General features: G+C 43.3%; 1 protein-coding gene across 4 annotated transcripts in view; it reads right to left on the reverse strand.

Moving 5' to 3' along the window:
- Window positions 1-229: 229 nt before the first annotated feature.
- The window catches only part of NLN (neurolysin), an 85,536-nt gene continuing 64,590 nt past the window's right edge, over window positions 230-21,175 (reverse strand). For 3 of the 4 annotated variants that reach the window (XM_088444027.1, XM_088444025.1, XM_088444026.1), the window contains 4 exons: window positions 8,307-8,493; window positions 6,530-6,658; window positions 4,925-5,061; window positions 230-541 (listed from right to left, as the gene is read on the reverse strand). In XM_088444027.1, the coding sequence (XP_088300153.1) occupies window positions 410-541; window positions 4,925-5,061; window positions 6,530-6,658; window positions 8,307-8,493 (585 nt within the window). In that variant the 3' untranslated portion in view covers window positions 230-409. Of the gene's footprint in view, window positions 542-4,162; window positions 4,217-4,924; window positions 5,062-6,529; window positions 6,659-8,306; window positions 8,494-21,175 lie in introns of those variants that run through there. The other variant, XM_088444028.1, reaches the window with a different exon arrangement.

Here is a 21,175-nt window from a genome sequence, read left to right on the forward strand (position 1 = left end):
AAGTCTGTGAAATGGTCATTTATTATCTAGATTCCACTGGGAGAACAGGCATAAAACCTGAACCATACGCATGTACTATATCTGCAGCAACACGTCATGTAATAAACATTTACACATATGACTAGGTGCATAACAATATGCTCAACGAGTGTCGGCAGAATCCAACCGCAACGTCATTTGCGCACGGTGGTGTCTAACTGTGGGCAGTGACATAAGCGGGTTTTACACGTTTTATTCTGTACATTTTATTACAAAGTACAGCTACATTTCTGCTTTAGAAACATGGCACAGAAGCCTTGTTGGTTGTAGAAAATGAATTTGTTATGTGTTTTAGACTTTTCAAAAAGTGTTTAAATTAGTTACTTTTACTAATCAGGCTAAACAAACATAGAATCGATAACTTCATATTTTATAGGCTTAGTCCTTTACTCAAGAGAAAGGCTTTTTGGTTTGGCTCACGACCTAGGAATTCTCGTAGCAAATCCATTCCATCCACGGAACCTCCGGGTTTCAGGATAAGGTTTCTGTATTTCATTCCAACCTAGAGGGGAAAACAAAAATCACATCGTTCAGTCATAGAGAGGACTTTGTAGCCAGAATCTCAACCGGAGCAAAGAAAATGGTGACAGAAGATGAATTGATCTGCCAGGTTTTACTGTGTAGTTTGGCTGAAGCTCAGTCACGTTTCCCCACCTCCACAAGTGTCATTAAACTATAGCACTAACACGAGAGCCTGGAAAGAACCACCACAAGATAATTATTCTCCAAGGGTTTTAGCTGATGTTTCAACTGGCAAACTAAATAATTTAGTTGGAATTCAGCGCATGTGGAAAAGTCAGTTAACAGAGTCTATTTAATGGTGTTAACTGCATTTAAAGGGAAAATGTTCCAACTGCCACAATTTCTTTATAATACAGAGTAACTCACTATATGCTTCTACAGGCAGGAAGTGTACACTGATACACCGAGTCCAAGTTGCACGCTGCTGCGATATCTTTAGCGTCATTTAGTGTAGTCATGTCTGTGACTATATGCTAATGCTAGTATCAGACCTTCCCCTGGTATACAAGTGTGCGTCTGAAGGCGAAAGGACTGAGGCGCCCACTCTGAGCGGCTTTATACGCTGCAATACCACTTATTGCAGCTTTAGGTGCCAGCATCGGTCGCACATCGAATAGTACTTTAAAATCCACCAAGGGCTGCAAATTCAAATATTGGTAGACTATTATAAAGCAAACCGCATCACAGAATATGACTTTCATGATGTCCTCGGCTCCCCTACGCCTGGGAAGTGCCTACCGCCCAACATTATTAATTTTGGCGAAATAGTCACTAACTCTGGACCTTGAAAGGGGTGGGACTTCTGCAAAAAGAGGTTCCGGACTATAGATAGACAGTAATTAGATGGACAATATCCAGATAGACACCAGATGTTAGACAGTCAATAGTCAGACAGGGACAAAAGTCAAATACACTAAAGTTCGACATGTTAGAAGGTCGACAGTTACAAAAGGTCAACAGGGTCAAAATTTCGACATGAAAATGGTCGACACAAAAAATTACCAACACTTTTATTTTTAAGGGTAAGATTTAGGGTTAGGCACTTACTGGAGGGATATGAACTTACCCAGATGGTTAGGGCTAGGCACCAGGAGGGAGGGTAAGGGTGAAGATTAGGGCTAAAAAACAACACAAAAAAATTTGACCACTTTTGTGTCGACCATTTCCATGTTGACCTTTTGACCCTGTCGACCTCTTGTATTGTTCTAACTATTGACTGTCTAACACAGAGGTAGCCAACCCTGGTCCTCAAGAGCTACCAACAGTGCATGTTTTCCAGGTCTCCTCACAGAATCACAAGTGTAATAATTTGCTCCACCTGTGGACCTTTTCAAATGTGTTAGTGAATAATGAGTACACCTGTGCACCAGCTAGGTGGTCTGGAAAATGTGAACTGTTAGTAGCTCTCAAGGGCCGAGGTTGGCTTCCCCTGGTCTAACATCTGGTGTCTATCTAGACATTGTCTATCTAATTCCTGTCTATCTCTTATACCACACCCCTGCAAAAATGGGTGGAGTATATAAAAGGGCAGATTCGGTTAGATCAGGGGTGAGACCTGTTTTTCCCCAATTTTTGATGTCTGATGAACTATGCATTGTGTGAAGATGCTCTCCCCCTGCTGTCTGCTGGTCATACAATGTTTGGGAATGGGGTTTAATTATTGGCTTTGGCAGTAACCTGATTTGTAACAGCGCCCTCACTATAGCACCAGTTGTAGCCAACGTTTTATTCAGGCATTACAAAAAGAAGTGCTCTCTTTATTAGGTGTATTCAAGAAATGTTTTCTTTACGAGTGCCAAGAAACAGAAGTCAGATGGGATAAACTCAGATGGCAGAATTTTATCCGTACGGAACTTAAATACCACCTATCACCTAAAGACAATGAAGGCAACCATTGTGTAAATTTAACCAATATTACTTAAGCTGCGTACACACTAGACGATAGACGAACGACTGTACGATTACGACATTGTAATCGTACAATCGTTCATCTTCTTGTGCTGTGGGATAATGTGCCTACACTGAATGTTATGTCATTCACTGGGTGCAGGCCCCCTGCCTCCTCCCCGAACATGCCCAACCTGTCGTTATCGGTAGGTTAGCCTGCATGTTCAGGCAATGATTGTTGTCGAAAACGACCCAGCGGAGCGCGCATTGCTGGTCGTTTTTTACAATATACTGAGCGATTGAACGATTACGATGTCGTAATTGTTCAATTGTTCACTTGATCGCCCAGTGTGTACGCACCTTAAGAGTATGGCCTATCAATTCACAAGGCCCCAAGAATATCAGTCAGTAAGCGGCTCAGTGATGTGACTAATTCATTAATATTTATTCAGTGCACAACCCGACTGCTTTCACTGGGTCATCAACCAGGCTGTACAAAATTGCCACGATAAACCATCAATAATGATGTTAAAGTTTGCAAGATAATAATCATTTTCCTCCAATAAACATATACCAAATAAAATGCCAATTTAAAGGCTGATAAAAGGCAGTGTTTACTTTCTATAAATCATCAATATAAACATACATTGTTTTACAGAGAGAAGATGAACAATCTGCATATTTGCTTATAAAAATATGATTGGGAGTGACGAATTGCTTACATGGCGGAGCCGCTATTAAAATCCACAAATACGGATGGAAACCAGTGGGAAATGGCAGAATATTTGTATCTCTTTTCCAAATAATAACATGAATGAAACATTTTTCAGACTAGGAAGTACCACTGCTTTATACAGAAATAGTCTAATAACTTTTCATGTGTTGGTAAGTGATCATGTGTTCCTAATTTACCAGAAAAGGAAGGGGGGGGATTTTCTATGTTCCATATGTGTATTTCAAACCATAATTATGCAAGTCTTCACCCCTTCATGTTTCTTATTGCATGTACAGGTTGAGTCTCCCATATCCAAAATGCTTGGGACCAGGGGTATTTTGGATAACGGAATATTCCGTATTTTGGAATAATTGCATATCATAATGAAAAATCTTGGGAATGGGACCCCAATATACACACAGAATGCATATATGTGTTATATGCACCTTATACACACAGCCTGCAGCTCATTTTATACAATATTTTCAATAATTTTGTGGCTCAAGCAAAGTTTGTGTACATACATGAACTAAATTTATGTTTCATTTACACCCTACACACACAGCCTGAAAGTAATTTTATACCATATTTTTAATAATTTGTGCCTTAGACAAAGATTGTGTACATTGAACCATCAAAAATCAAAGGTTTTATTATCTCAGTCATGCCAAAATTATTCCGTAATTCGGAATATTCCGTATTTCGGAATATTTGGATATGGGAGACTCAACCTGTATTTACTTTTGCTATTATGTTTTTATCTTATGCGAATCTCTCATTAATATGTTGATTAAAGCAGAACTATCACAAAATTAACTGAATAAAAGTGGAAAGTGTTTATTTTTTTTATAGGGGCTTCCAGTTCAGTGACATCAGCTCCTGTATTACTCAGAGCAGGATGGGTGTGTATCTAGGTGTTAGATTTCCCATAATAACTAGCAAAAAATCATAGCCAGCTCTACAGTTGTTACAGCTACTAGGAGGTAGATGTAACCTACTAACCTTAAAATAAAAGCAAGTGAAGATGCTCCAAAAATGAACAGTAACCGGTCACTAGACTTAAAAAAACAAAACTTTTTAGTTTTTTTAAAGCTGGATTTCATCTCCAGTGATCACACTGTGCAGAAAAAGTGGCTTCCAGGTGACACTCATACTAGTATACTTAAGAAGACAGCAGGGAGTAGATGAGGATACTCTGCTGTATAAAAATACAATTAGAGGAATGATCTTTCTAACAATATAACATATATAATTAAAAGTTTAATAAATGCTTCTCTTTATATATACATATATTAACATCTTCAAGTTGCTAAGGTTATCAGTCACATGACACAATGCATGAGAAGATTCAGATTTACTTAGAAAAAGCTATGGGGGTACGAATAAAAATATTTTCATATAAATTGTTAATGTATTTTTTCATATTAGTCTTCCTGTATCTGGTTTGGTCAATAGTAATTCATAAAAGAGTAAAAAGATATCAAGTTACACATACAGACTCTGATTTTTAGGGGTAAATTTACTAAAGTGAGAGTTTTTAGAAGTGATGCTGCTCATAGCAACCAATCAGATTCTACTTAACATTTAACTAGCACCTTCACTTTAGTAAATTTACCCCTAAGACGCTGTACTTAAGTAGAATGTAAACAGGTGTCACTGATGATGAAATAGCACATTCCCTCCTCAAACACGACAGCCCTTCCTCAAAGCAGAAATGGGACATCACAGAGGAAGACATGACTCCAACACACCATACCCTACCTCTGGGCTCATTATTCCTTTCTGTTTGAAAGAACTATAGAAGATATCCATGGAGAAGACCTCACTCCATAGGTAGCCATAATACTGTCCATCATATCCTCCGGCCAGATGCCCAAATGTCGCCGGCATGTTTGTACCTACAGGTTAAAAAATATAAAGGAATGTTAAAAAGGGCTATAGTAAGTAAAACCATTATAAACAGACAAGTCACTGCCCCTCTACGCCATATATGTATGTATGTATGTATGTATGTATGTATGAACAGTTGCCTGGCATAGACCAAACAACAAAAATAGGAAATAGATAATGGCATAACAACAAAATTACTGACATCAAGTAACCATTACTGCCCCTTAATTAGTGCCAGCTTAGACATATACCTTACTATCCCTGAATGGTAAATTACCGGGCATGCAGATTTGGCATTGCGGGTCTTATTTAGAGTTATGAGCAAATGCACCTAAATGGAGCAAATTTGCACCTAAATTAATAATCTTGCAATGCAACATGTGGAAATGCAGATTTTGCACATGTGGGTAAAGCTGCTTTTGCATGTACAGGTTGAGTCTCCCATTTCCAAATATTCAGAAATACAGAATTTTATTAGCATGACTGAGATAGTGACATCATTGCTTTTTGATGGTTTAAAGTACACAAATCTTTATTTAAGGCACAAAATTATTAAAAATATAGTATACAATTACCTTCAGGTGTGTATTAGGTGTATATGAAACATAAATGAATTTCATGTATGTACACAAACTTTGTTTGAGTAACAAAATTATTGAATATACTGTATAATATAACCTGCAGGCTGTGTGTATAAGGTGTATATAACACATAAATGTATTCTGTGTTTAGATTTGGGTCCCATTCCCAAGATATTTCATAATGGTATACAATTATTCCAAAATACGGAATATTCCAATATCCAAAATATCCCTGGTCCCAAGCATTTTGGATATGGGAGACTCAACCTGTATCGCACAAATACTGTGCAGCTTTATTTTAATACAGTAATTTAGAGTTGAGGTAGGATACTACAAAACAGTATTTCTCAGATCCAGTCCTTGGGACACACTAATAGTGCATGTTTTCCACGCTCACGATGCCATATTGTGAGCGATTTCCCTTGAACTCTCCCCGACACTCCAGGACACGATATGGTGCTAAAAAGTGTCCAAACTGACGAACGATCTATCGTGTGTCCTTAACAATTTCCAGTGCGCTGTGTACGAGATTGGCAGATCTTGCCTGCTGTAGACAAGATCTGGAGATGCGATGTACGACCCCCGGGTATGCGCATCAACATCGTGATCGTGAGTGGACACTCATGATTTGGACATATTTTACACGATTTGTCATTGCGATGCATCAAAATCGGGCGAAACGTGCAAAATATTGTCTAGTGTGTTCGCACCTGAAGAGATCTCTAATTCTATATGCATAAAGTACATTTGAACCCATCTCCTGTAGTACAACATCCTGCACCTTCCAGAGGGAATTACTTTTAATTTTAAATGAGCTAAAGGTTCTGTGTGAAATCTATGGAAGCGCTCACTGCTTTAGTTACTCTGACTGAGCGCAAAGAAGGTCATGTAATACCTGGGGTAGCAGATATACCCAGAATCTCCTCTGAATACTTGGCATATTCACTGGCTGTATCAGCAGATGTCTTTGTGTGGAGAGACTGGTCAAGTTTACTGAGAACAATTTGGCGAAGAGTCAGGAGACCTGGCAGACACAAAACACAATACAAACAGTTTAATAAGCATTTTTCACATCAAGTAGATAAGTAGATATGATGATGAGAAGAAGGAAGGGAAGGAAGAATGAATGCTTCTATAGATTTGTTTGCATTAGATAATTGAACTCAGTGATTTCTCAATGTATCAGTTTACTTACAAGGAGAGAGTATTTTTTATTAGCTGGGATACCTGGCGTTGCCCGGGTTGAAGTCTGGACCCTAAAGTACACCTGCAACCTTAATTTGTTTACATTGTCCTCGCCTATAACACCATTCCATTGATACTGAAAAGGGCCACACTGTTTGCCAACATGCATGCAAACAGTGGCGTAAATACCGTGGGTGCAGGTGCTATGGTGCCCAAGCTGCCTCTGTGGCCCGCTGCTCCCCCTGCACCCAGTCACGCACACAAAGTGGGCCGGTCCAGTCAGAGGGGCCTAGGTGTCAGCGGTGTTGATTTGGTGCTGGCCCGCCAGCTGATTACAGCTGGCGCACAGACAGGCAGACATGTAGAAACAGCGCCGCCAGTCGCGAGGCAGTCAGAGCTTGCGGACCAGCAGCCAATCAGCAGTGGCAGCTCCTGATTGGCTGCCGGTGTGCAAGCTCCGATTGGCTTGCGACCAGCTCCAGATTCGAATTGCGCCAGAGCTGTCTGTCCATGTCTGCAGCTGCCTGTCGATGCACCAGCTTTAATAAGTTGGCGGCCCGGCCCCGAATCCACACCTACTGGCTGCTGATGGCACACAGGGGTAGGCGAGAAGCTGCTGGAGGTATACGGGGAGGTGAGTTGCTTGGGGAGGCATAATGTGTAAGGGGCATTACTGTGTGGTATAATGTGTAAGGGGCACTACTATTGTGTGGAATAATGTGTTATATGGGGCACTACTACTATGTGGCACAATCTGTAAAGGGCATTACTGTGTGGTATAATGTGTAAGGGGCATTACTGTGTAGTGTAAGGGGCATTACTATGTAGAAAAATGTATAAGGGGCGCTACTACGGTGTGGCATAATGTGTATAAGGGGTACTACTGTGTGGCATAACCTGAATGGGCTCTGTGTGGCATAACATGAATTGGCTATGTGTGGGGGAAAATGTATGTGGTTTTTTTTTCCACTGGGGGGGCTTTTAAGATCCTGTGTGGCCCCTAAAGTTCTAGTTATGCCCTTGCATGCAAACATAGAGGGATGACTAATATATATGGTCACTTTAAAAAGGTCCAGCTCTGGATTAATTATTTAAACTTGCATGAGTCATAAAGTTTGCTCAGACTGTTAGGTTAAAATAATACTTTTGTAGCTTTCACACAGGTTTTTGTCAGACTGCCAATTTCCACTAGAGCCAACTTGTGTAATTTTAACAGTGGCCCACTTTTTAGGGATTGTGGAGACAGTATGTTGCCCTGACAAAGTTCAATCCTATTCAAAAACTTAATCCTGGTCAAACTAAACCACCATGCCAAATTTGGTGGAGCTAGGGCCAAAACTCTGGTCATGCACAAAGGACAAACAGACAGACAGACTTTCTCGCTTATTATATAGATATTTAATAGTAGAGTGCAGTAGAATTCATGGGACTCTCTTTACACAACTGTTGATTAGAGATAGCAATTGGGTGAATTATAGTATCTTTACCTGTGATGGCTAGTCTTGATGCAATTAATTTTTCCAGCAGTTCATCTGGAACCGGACTGCTGTCCATGTAATGTCCAGACATTCTCTGTAAGGCCTCTTTCTCCCATACCCAATTTTCCAGCATCTGCGATGGAACCTCAACAAAATCCGTTTCAACGTTTGTGCCGCTAAATCGAGCAAATTTGGTCTGTATATAAACAGAAACAAAAATTACTTTATTCAATAAATGCTAAAAAAAGGCATAATTCTGGGAAGAAAATTGATTTAACTAGTCTTTTAAGGCTTATAGATATATAAAATGAGTAGGGATTCTGCGTGCCCTTAATTTAGGGATTTGGGCCCTCATTCAGAGCCGTACGCTCTGAATGAGGGCCGGGCTCCATTTTCATGGAGCGTCCTCCTGGACGCTCGTATAGCTGTGGGTCACCACCCACAGGCTATACGAGCGTGCTTTGTGATGGCCGCGATGGTCGAGACCATCGCGACAATCGAAATTGCGAGCCGGAGCCTGCGGTTGAGGTTTTCAACCGCAAGCTCCGGAGTGATTTTGGCTCTATCAGAGCCAAAATCACTCCCACTGACATCACTAGTGATGTCAGTGGGCCGGCTTCTGACGGGAGGCGTTCCCATGGGAACGCCCCCGTCAGGGAGGCACGCCCCCGGCACGCCCACCAAAGGGGGCGTGCTGTCAATCAACATTGACAGCACGCCCCCTTTGATCGGACACAACGAGCGAAGGACTTTCCTTCGCTCGTCGCGTCTGGCGCATGCGCACGACGGAGCTCCCTCCGTCGTGCGCATGCTCAGTGCATAACATCGACCCACTTGCGAGCGGACAGCCGCTCGCGAGTGGGTCTGAATCAGGCCCTTGGTTCACTAAGCTCTGGCTGAATAGTGAACCAAATGCTGTAACAATAAATCAAACAGCATTCAGATGACAACCTAAAGAAGTCTAAAACATAACTTTTTTTTTTTTTTGGAATATATATTAATTGGTTTTTCAGTATATTTTAGAAAAAACATTACAAGTCTCCAAAAAAATAGAATAACAAATATCGTAATAGAAAATGACATACAGCAAATTCCAGACATAGAGATAAATCCACATCATGACAACAGTATTAAAAAATATAAAACCCAACAGTTTAAGAACAGACAGAAATCCAACATAATTAAAGGAAAATGAAAAATACAGTACAGATAAGGAAGTGGCTGCGATTGACGGGGAGGGGGGAAGTAGTTGGAGAGAGCAGGTTACCCTCATTTGCAAAAGAAGCGGCCTTTAGCGGAAAGTTACCTTAGTGTTGACATAGAGAAGATATGTGAACTCACTGAGCAAACCATAGATATGTACTTGAAGACAAAAATTCCAGCCATGGGTGTCAGATAAAGATAAACTCCTGGTTCCTCTCGTGGCTCACTGGAGGTCCTCCCTAGACATATATAAATCTATACGGGCAAACCACTCCTTAAGTGTGGGGGGGAAAGTAGATTACCATCTAACCGGGATCACTTTGTGAGAGGACCATGGAATAAATTAAGAAGCCAAAAAGAAGGGTCAGAGGGAGTACCCTTGCCCGCAATAAACCTAGCAATAGAAATCACCTGGTTCCAAAAGGGTCGTAAGACACTGCAGTTACACCAAATATGTAATGGGGAGCCCATCTCCATATCACACCGCCAGCAATTGTACGAAAGCCCAGGTAACATGCTAATGTAAGGGGGCACCTGTACCAGCGAGACAAAACCTTAATTTGTGTTTCAATCACAGAGTAACTAACTGAACTAGAAAATGTGTTTTGAAAAATTCTGTTCCAATCACAATCCTCTAAGTCAAGCTGTAGGTCTCGCTCCAAATCTTTGGCATACTTGGGGAGAGTAGGGTACATATGTTCAATCAGGAGTGCGTAGCCTCTCGAGAGAAAATGTGCTGGGCACAAAGCGTCCAACCACAAATCCTCAAAGGGAGTCAAAGATCTGGAACCAGTTGCACGCACTTCACTTCTTTGTAGAAAATGCTTCGGTTGCAGATATCTCCAAACTTCAGATGGGGGAAGATCCCACAGTACTTGTAAAACAGTGAAGGAGGACACCCTCCTCCCATCCATCAACTGGCCAACTCATTGTAGTCCATGGCGTCTCCAAACAGCAAATGCAGAACCAGCAACACCCGGGGGAGAGTCGGGATTGCTAACTCATGTTAGTTTCCGAAATCTATTTCATACGGGCTAATGGTGGGGTGAGAGACAACTGTGACTTTGGACCTCCACAGATACTGTGCAATATGTGTAGGAAGGGAATGATTTTCAAGGTGAACCCACTGCTTAGTATCAGTTCTCCGTGACCACTCCATTATCCTACCCAACACAACAGCGTCATAATAAACTGAGAAATGTGATAACTGGAGTTCCCCCATATGTCTACGTCTAAAAAGGATTGCGTGCTGAAACCGAGGTCTTTTGTTTCCCTATACAAAGTCCCTGACAATATTATGTAAATCATGAAATCAAGACTTGGGAATATGAATGGGCAAGATTTGAAAGTAAAATAAAACCCTAGGGAGGATATTCATTTTAATGACACTGATACGTCCGAGCCAGGAGAGTCGTTTAGCACCCCATTCTTTAAGTTCAGTGTAAGAAATAACCGCTGAAAATTAACGTCAAACAGTCGGGAAGAATCAGTGTGTAGGATAACTCCAAGGTACTTAAGACTAGTGGCATGCCAAGTAAAGACAAAAGAATGTTTAAGCCCTACAATAGAGTGGGAAGGTGCCGACACATTTACTGCAATGGATTTAGAAAAAATTACTTTAAAAATAGAAAGGCCAAACTGCTGAAACTCAGCCATCAGGTTAGGGATTGAGAAGACCGGGTTAGACAAAACAGCCAGTAAATCGTCTGCAAACAGTGCTAGCTTATAGTCTGTGCCGCCCACCTTGAAACCAGTGATATTTGGGTTAAGTCTGATGGTACACGCAAGGGCTTCCATGCATAATATAAAAATGATGGGGGAGAGGGGGCACCCCTGTCTAGTGCTAGTTTTAATCTGGTGCGGGTCCGAGAGGGCACCATTGGTCCGAATACGTGCAGTGGAGAAACGATAGAGTGCCAGTATCCGTTGGAGGCCCACAGGACCAAGACCCAAATGTCTCAAAACACCTTCCATAAATGTCCAGCTGATCATATCAAATGCCTTTTCGGCATCTGTTGAAAGCATCACCACCGGAATGGAGCCAGATCTATAAATTTAGTAGTCTTATCCTGTGCCTCCCTACCGGGAGCAAAACCCACCTGATCCGAATGTATTGAGTTAGGAAGGAATGACTTAATTCTATTAGCAATGAGTTTTGCAAACAATTTAACATCGGTATTAAGGAGAGATATCGGGCGGTAGCTAGTGCACTGTTCCGGGTCTTTATCCGCCTTGGGGATTACAGTAATGTGGGCTCCAAGGATTGGGGAGAAAACCCGTGCTCATCTGAAATAGCATTAAAAGCTCTGAGCATTTTAGGGAGGTTTGTAGAAAAGTTATGGGGAAGCCATCCGGACCCGGACTTTTTCCGAAGGGTGTGTCTTTGAGGGCTGTCTCAAGGTCCTCTGCCAACCTGGGAAGGCCAGAGTTGCAGAGGTATAGGGCTAGAAGTTCCTGGGAGGATTCTAGTAACTCCGGAGGCAATGAGCCCCGAAGATTGTATAATTTGGTATAATAGGAGTGAAATGTGTAGGCAATGTCCCGAGTAAAATAGCGTTTCACCCCTTCTGAATCTCTGACTGATTGAATATACAGAGTGGCTCTCTGAGTCCGCAGAGCTCTCGCAAGTAACCTACCTGGCTTATTACCCCATTGAAAAAATCTGTTTCTACAGAGTCTGTAATCTTTTTAATATCATCATGAGCAAAACATTAAGGGCTGCCCTAGTCTCTATCAGATCAGATAGGATCTGAGGGGATGGAGAAGACTTATGTGTCGTTTCCAATACTCTCAACTATTATAGCAGGGCGAGTTTCATACTCGTTTTCTCACGTTTCAGCATTGAGCCTAGTTGGATTAGTTTCCCACGGAATACGCATTTGGGGGCCTCCTACACTGTGACCCCGGAGACCTCGGGTGTCTCGTTAGAGGAAAAGTAGTCATTAATCGCCTTAACCAGCTGAGACTTACAGTGTGGGTCAGCCAGAATTTGTTAAAACATAACTTATTAGGAAAGCCTACAATGAGAAAGTAAAAACACTATTTACTAACAGCTCTCCTGACTAAGGTATTATTAAGGCTAGGGTAGAGGTATCAAAGTCACTCGCTTGATCCCCCAATCAAGTGGTTTGCGGTTGACCTGTTCAATCATCAGTGTTCTTTGTATTATCTTGATAGGAGAGTCTCTCTTTTATTTCAGGTATAAGTGGCAGTTCAGCAGTAAGCCATTTGCCACTAGCCTGTTAGAAACCCATTTAATTGTTAAAAACATATTTCAGTCTGATAGCCATGTAGAAATATTTTAGCAATGGAGCAAGTAAACCCTTTGTATGTGTGCCTGCTGGGGCTACACCTGGACATCCGAGTAATGAATGTGAAACCCTGAAGCGCCTTATTGTAGTCAGAACCTTCGGACTACGGGATATATTTACCGTATATACTAGGGATGTGCAGGCTCGGATAGGTTCGAGTTTGCACGTTGAGTTCGGATTTTTCCCTCCAAAAAAACAGAACTCAGAAAGAGGCTAAACATCATCTTACATGGACGAACGTCATCATTCCTGGACTTCGAGTATAAGTCAACCCGAATATAAGCCGAGGTACCTACTTTTACCCAAAAAACTGGCAAAACTTACTGACTCGAGTATAAGCCTAGTGTGGGAAATGGCAGCAGCTGGTAGTGCCCCCAGTAGTAATTCCCCCTGGTTGTGCCCCCAGTAGTAATCCCTCCTGGTAGTGCCCCCAGTGGTAATCCCCCCTTTCAGTGCCTCCAATAGTAATCCCCCCCTGGTAGTACCCCCAGTAGTAATCCCCCACTGGTAGTGCCCCCTGTAGTAATCCTCCCCTGGTAGTTCCCCCAGTGGTAATCCCCCCTTTTAGTGCCCCCTGTAGTAATCCCCCCCTGGTAGTACCCCCAGTAGTAATCCCCCCTTTTAGTGCCCCCTGTAGTAATCCCCCATTGGTAGTGCCCCCAGTGGTAATCCTCCCCTGGTAGTTCCCCCAGTGGTAATCCCCCCTTTTAGTGCCCCCTGTAGTAATCCCCCCCTGTAGCAATCCCCCCCTGGTAGTGCCCCCTGTAGTAATCCCCCCCTTGTAGTTCCCCCAGTGGTAATCCCCCCTTTTAGTGCCCCCTGTAGTAATCGCCCCCTGATAATGCCCCTTGGTAGTGCCCCCTGTAGTAATCGCCCCCTAGTAGTGCCCCCTGATAATGCCCCCTGGTAGTGCCCCCTGTAGTCATCGCCCCCTGGTAGTGCCCCCTGTAGTCCCCCCCCCCCTAGTAGAGAGAGACGTGAAAAGAATAAAAAAAATATAAACACTTACCTTAAACTCCCGCTCCTGGTCCCGCCGCTGTCCGCTCCTCCGGCCGCTTTGCATGGGAGAGACGTCGTCATGACGACGTGTCTCCTTCACTCACTGCGGGAGCCGGAAGATGGCTCCCGCAGTGGGAGCAGCAGCAGCCGCTGAGAGTCTGACAGACTCTCAGCGGCTGCTGATTACACCAAACACGCAGCTGCCGGCTCCGGCGGCTGTGTGTTTGGCAGTGTGTAGCGCTGACCGAACTCCGTCCGGTCAGCGCTACACTTGACTCGAGTATAAGCCGAGGGGGTACTTTTTCAGCACATTTTTTGTGCTGAAAAACTTGGCTTATACTCGAGTATATACGGTACTAAAGTGCAGGCGTTTAGAATTGGAGATGTTGCCCATAGCAACCAATCAGATTCTAGCTATTATCTTCTAGAAGGTGCTATATAAATGTTAAGTAGAATCTGTTTGGTTGTTATAGGCAACATCCCCACTTCTAAAAACCGGCACTTTAGTAAATATAACCCTACATCTCTAACAAATTTCTAAGCTAACAAGTAAGCGGATGAGCTGGATTCAGGACTTTTATTTTCCTCTTAAAATATGACAGAATTCCGCACTTCAAATTATTACATAGGGCTTATTTTACCCCAAAGTTGGGGTTTCTAATGAGAATGGGTGTATCTTCAGATTCTCGAGGTTTCAAATGTCTCCGCAATGATGCAGGCTTAGGGCCTGATTCACTACCGATCGTAACTGCGATTATGCATGGAAACTGCCGATTGTTGCGTTTCTGCGCATGCATCGCAGTGTGGTGAAGACTCCACTGCGGTCGGGACCGTGATCGTAGTGACTACACAGACCCATCACAGAGTGATTGACAGGAAGTACCATTTGGGGGTGGTGACGGGGGGATGGTCGGCGAAACGCAAGCGTGCCAGTGTATTTGAACGCCGTTACAGGGGCATGCATAAATCCACTGCGATGCCATACACAGCTTGGGCTTTTACTGCGAGCAATGAGGTTAGCAATTCCTGAGTAACGTCAGACCTTGTGCAAGTGTGCGGGAGGCTGCAATTGTACTCTATGTTACCGATGGTTTTACAGTATTGCTAAGTATTACGGATGTGTGTAAGGTAAAGGGGACGTCCTTATGTTAGGCTGCGACGGCATAGCGGTCTCAATCATTAGCATATCTTTGCAGTGGGTCCTCGTGCCTAATCGCTATTGCGATCCTTACTGAATCAGGCCCTTAATACACTGTAGGTGGTCTTGCCAGATGGTACAATGGTTCTGGATGTCTGTTCAAGATTATATTACACAGGATCTTGAGGTTAATTTTACTATTACTTGTGAGAGGACCCTTTGGGATCTTAGGCCTTCTACATCCCACAATAGGTTCCTGCCAGATGCAGCACTACTACTGGCTAGGTTTGTAGCAGTTGGTAGCGCCCCTCCCCCCCCTTCCATCCATTGTCAATGGATTATTCCTGAGGTGACAAGTTTGTCATTGCTGTTACCTAGATTAAGACACCCCTTCTCAAATGGATATCATAGATGTGTCTACAAACACTGAGGAAAGGACAGAAAAAATATTTTCTATATGGCTTCTGTATGTCCGCACCCTTTCACCTGGGGTACAGCAGCTCACCTCCTTTGAGATGCTTACTTTCTTCTGTGTGGATCTCTCTCCTCTCCTGTTATAGATGTACAATGCGGTCTACTTTCTCATTTTTCTTTATCTGGTGTCTATTGTCCATGTATGTTATAAACTATGTGTCAGCGACTGCATTATATAACTTTTCATCATGACCATTATCACTTTTGTATTTTCTGTAGAAAACTCATAAAAAATACTTAGTTGTTTTCTAGCAGAGGTGATCTTGCGCTTAGTACAACTTCTTATTTTCTAGTGTTCTATGTAAAGCAAAACATTATAAGTGTTTTGATCTATCACTAGGGGGTATATTTACTAAAGTGAGTTTTTAGAAATGGAGATGTTGCCCATAGCAACTTCTACTTCATCTACTTTCTTCTGTTTCTACTTAACATTTAACTAGCACCTTTAGAAGTTAACAGCTAGAATCTGATTGGTTGCTATGGGCAACATCTCCACTTCTAAAAACTCTCTCTTTAGTAAATATACCCCTAGGAATTCGGTACATATTGTACTGGTAATCAATTATTGCATGCTAGAGGATGAACTTGGTACATCTGAAAACATTTTAATAACACTCAAAGTATTCGTAGTAAATTCATAGCCCTGTCTTATTTAATGAAGCAAAGAAGTAATCAATACAAATGTTATGGCTGTGTAACTGTACTGCCAATGTTTGTAACTGACCATAAAAAGGTCTCAAGTCTGAGGTCTTAGGTGCGAAGTCTGTATGATAAAAATGTCAGAATATTAAGTAGTGGTAGGGCCTTAAGGTGCAGCGTCTCGTGACCCCAGGGACCCTACTTACCCAAATGTAATCTTCCAGTCGCTGTTCTTATCCTGCTCTCAACTGGAGCCCTGGCAGGTAGGAGACGGAGTCCCCGTCCGATCCTGGCTGCTACCTCGGTTCCTTATTCTGGTGTGTGTAGATGTGCCGCGCACCAGCTTGGTGCATTGGTTGCCTTCCTCGACCTGCTTACTGGCCGCAAAACTTCCGGGATCGGGTCGGCAGTTAGGGATGGGCATCGGAAGCCCACAATCAAATGATGGCAGTGCTTCTGGTAAATAACCATCACATCATAAGAATTCTATGGTAAAAACTATTATATGAATAGTCAAGAGGCGGGATTAGGGGCAGGACTTAGGGGCGGGGTTCCGATATATTTCTCTTTCACTGTATTCGCAGAAACAGCCAATCATTAGCCTGAAGTTTAACCATATTATCAGAGAGATTCAATGTCACTCAGGGAAAGGACAGTCTGACCAGCACTGCCTGGGTGCTGTGCTAATGCAGTTTTTAGTTCAACATGTTGTTGTGACTCACAACTGTCTGTGGCGAATTGTATTGTATACTTATTATTATTATTATTATTGCTGCCTTCTGAGCTGGTAAACATTTACTGATGTCACTTTATCCTCCTCCTCCTGAGCTCCGTGTGACACTGTCTTTTGGTGATTCGGTCATTATGGTCATTGCATCACTGGCTCTGATATACACTGCTGATAGAAGTGATTGGAAACAGAACTAGTCTATTACACATACAGTACAGTACAGCGTTCTACTAGATTATTCTTGTTCAAATGATCAGATATGTTTAATATGTCTGATCTTTTAGTATCTAAAAAAGCAATCACTTATTCAGCAAAGTAGTAGTGACATGTTTAGCTCTGCAATGTTAATTATTTTTTAGAAAGACCCAAATTAAGAATATTGTGACGTGTCATTTTTTCTTTAATTGGGAAGAAAAAACAGTACAGTAATTGGAAAAAAAAACATACCTTTACCCCATCTTATTTTTTAATTGCACCCATTAATGTCACTGAATGCACACCTGGTCTAGATTAAAAATGGGGTGGATGGGCTACAGCTCCAAGCCTCCACATAAACATAGGCCCATCATCATTACAGCATTATGATACCCAGCTGGGAAACAGATTGCTATAAATCATAAGTATTCTAATTGCATTTCTGTTTTCCTCTCAAAAAAACGTATTTTTTCTATTTTTCAGTATTTAGGGAGATAATGGGTCTGATAGTGTAGGGGCTTTATATGCCAGGTTCTGTCATTTATCTAGCACTTTCTATAAAATGACAGAAGCTGATTGGTTGCTATGGGCAACTTTTCCATTTGATCACATCTCCCCCTATGTCTTAGAATAAACAAAACTACAGTATATAGCATGCAGCACTCAGCACTGTGTCTTGAGCTGATGGGGGATGTATCATGTGACCTGTGAGCTACAGGATCCACTCACTAGCCTAAACGAACTACTGACCTATATGCCAGGAGAATGACTCATGAGCTCTACAGAATCCTCACAATGTCTGAGCATAGCAGTGCCACCTGTGGTAGTTTAGCATACTGACTCATGTATGAGAGAGATGAAGTGACTTACATGAGTCACTGACCTAATTGAACTAGTGAACTAGATGCCAGGAGAATCACTCATGTGACAATCAGTTCAATTAGATGCACATAGCCGTCACAAGTCACATGGCAGTGCCACCTGTGGTTGTTTAGCAGTACGGACTCATGCCTAATGGAGCTGCTGTGCTCTCTCTGTCACTGGGGGGAATTAAATTCAGCACGCTATTGAATAGCGACGGGAGGGACTCCCAAAGCTATTCAATACACCGCGCTGTTTGGCCCCACTAAGGATTTCTTCTCGCACCCCCCAGGGATGCGAAGAGAAATCTGGCCAAACTGACGGGTGCGTGGCTGTTTTTCTGCATAGCGCGGCACTAACAGCCGCGCACCCGGCACTTTGGTCAGAGAATGCCGGTTACCGCGCCTTAACACCCTTAACACACCAGCGCACTGAATTGAATAGCTCCGGGAGCTCTCTCCCGGCGCTATTCAATTTGCGTTGAATTGAATCGCCCCCACTGTGTCTAACTCCTCCCACTTGTATTAGCTCCTGATGAACTGATCTTTGCCAGAGCTGTGAACTGAGTGAACTAGTTCATTTTGAAGATCACTAGCATGAACCATGGAGATTTTCAGAGGCAGAGACACAGCAGCCATGGGAGGCACATCTTATAGGATTTAACCTTGTATGCAGAGGTTTAATGTCCCTGAAGAAGTCTTAAGGACTGCTACGCGTTGGTTAAGCACAGAATTACTAACTTTATGACACTAAGCAGATCGAGGAAAGCAACCACTGCACCAAGCCGGTGCGCAGCACATTTACGCACACCGGAAGATTTTTATTGATTACTACTTTACTTCATTAAATAAGACAGGTCTATGAATTTAATACGAATACTTTGAGTGTTATTATAACGTTCTCAGATGTAACAAGTTAATTTTCTAGTATGCAACAATTGATCAACCATACAATATGTCAGGGCTCGACAAAACCCAGTGGCCAGGTCACCATGGCGACCAGATTTGGCTGCCTGGCGACCAGATTTTCAGCAACTCCCGGGCCGCCGTGTAGTGCAGACCGCGAGCAAGGTCCACACTACAGAGTAACAAACACACAGCCACCGGCGGCAGCTGTATGTTTGTTATAGCAGCCGATGAGAGTCAGACAGACTCTCACTGGCTGCTGCGTCGTCCACGGAGTGAGCCGGCTGGAGCTTACTCATGAGCTCCGCCTTCTGGCTCACCCCGCAGCAGGTGATGGTAGAGACGTCATGATGTCTCTCCCATAGTGCAGAGCGGGCCTGGAGGAGCAGACAGCAGCGGTCGTTGGCAGGAGCGTGGATCAGGGGGGTGGCCGCTATTGGGAACACTGTGGGGGCACTGCATAGTTTGGGTGGCCGCTACTGTTGACAGTGTGGGGGCACTGCATAGGTGGGGGTGGCCGCTACCGGGGACACTGTATGGGGGGGCCACTACTGGGGCACTGTACAGGGTGGAGCCGCTACTAGGGGCAATGCATGGGGGGGGTGGCCGCTACTGGGGGCACTGTATAAGGGGGGGTGTTACCAGGGCACTGTATAGAGGGGTGCTACCAAGGGCAATGCATAGTGGAGACTACTACTGGGGGCACTGCAGAGGGGGCACTACTACTGGGGGCACTGCAGAGGGGGCACTACTACTGGGGGAACTGCAGAGGGGGCACTACTACTGGGGGCACTACTACTGGGGGAACTGCAGAGGGGGGACTACTACTGGGGGCACTGCAGAGGGGGGACTACTACTGGGGGCACTGTAGAGTGGGGACTACTACTGGGGGCACTGCAGAGGGGGGACTACTACTGGGGCACTGCATAGGGGGGACTACTACTTGGGGCATTGTATAAGGGTGACCAAAGCATATTCTTGCATCTGGGCCCACCACTCTCTAGTTTGGCCACTGCCGGCGGTGGCTTTGCTTGCCCGAGGTTTTTTGGCTGCAGAGGGGTGGTCTTTCTGGGGGTTGGTTGCCTGGAGAGGGGGGGTTAGCTGCTCAGTAATGTGGCTGTGGGAGGGTGGTTTACCTGGGATACCCCTTTAGTCGTGTGGCCATGGGGGTTGGTTGCCCAGGGCGTAGATGCTCAGTAATGCTGCCCCGGGGGGGAGGGGGGTCTGGCTCCTACACTTTCATCCTGGCTCCTAGGTTTTAGAAAAATTTGTCAAGCCCTGCAATATGCAATGAATACCTAGTGATCCCACTTATATGTTTTTCTTTACATAGTACACAAGAAAATAAGAAGTTGTACTAAGCCCAAGATCACCTCTGCTAGAAATCTATAGTTTGTAGAGAGTAGGATTCCTCTCTAGTTCTGTGCAGCTAATACAACTTAATAGTAAGGAGAGAGCATGCCCTACCACGGGCATCTACTTACTAAGTAGTACCTAGTACCAAACCAAAACCATTAAATGTACCGGCAAACCTCAAATCAATGTTGGACATTCAGCGGGCAAACAGGCTGTTCCCAACACAACTGGTGGTAATGCCCAAAATCATTCACATTGGAATGATATCCTACTATTAACCTCTAACGCCACAGACCTATACTCCAATCGGACTCTCCTAACTGTACTACTAAGTGCACCTTTAGAAAAAACACATGGATAAACTTGTGACGCACATCTACTGGCAGCTAAAGAATTGGACAATAATAGACCCTCCCCGCTGCCAAGATTAAATTGTACCTGGTTCATATCCAGCATGAAACACATAACCACCAGGGGGTATATTTACTAAAGTTCGATTTGGGATTCAGTTCGATTTTCCATTTGATTTTGGTTTGATTTCCATTACATTTTGATATAGAAGATTTACTAAAGCCAAAATCGAATGTCAAATCGAACTGAAAATGAAATTTCGCTCAAAAACTAATATAGGCAAAACATCGATGTTTTCCAATACTCGAATATAGGATCCCTTCATTTACTAACATTCAATTTGCAAATCAAATGCTCAAAATCGAACTTCAAATTCCCAAATGAATAGAACTGCTTCATGCTTTAGATTTTAGCATTTGACACAGATGCATGCATACATCAGTGAGATCCATGCATGCACCTTAGTGTAAAAAGCTTGTTACCTGTTAATTTAAAAGAAAAAAAAAAGAAAAAATTACGTGGGGTCCCCCACTTAAAAGCCAACCATCCCCAGACTTTTCAAAGCCAGTCCTGGTTGTGAAAATACAGGGGACAAAAGACGTAGGCATCCCCTGTATTTAGCAGAACCAGCACTGGGCTAAAATTTGCCATAACCAGCACTGGACCCTTTCTAAAAGAGGGGGTAATGCGACAGCCAGGGGAACCCTTTCATCGGG

Source organism: Taudactylus pleione, unplaced genomic scaffold, assembly GCF_031769625.1.
Source record: "Taudactylus pleione unplaced genomic scaffold, aTauple2 ptg000345l, whole genome shotgun sequence".
NCBI classification, from domain to species: domain Eukaryota; kingdom Metazoa; phylum Chordata; class Amphibia; order Anura; family Myobatrachidae; genus Taudactylus; species Taudactylus pleione.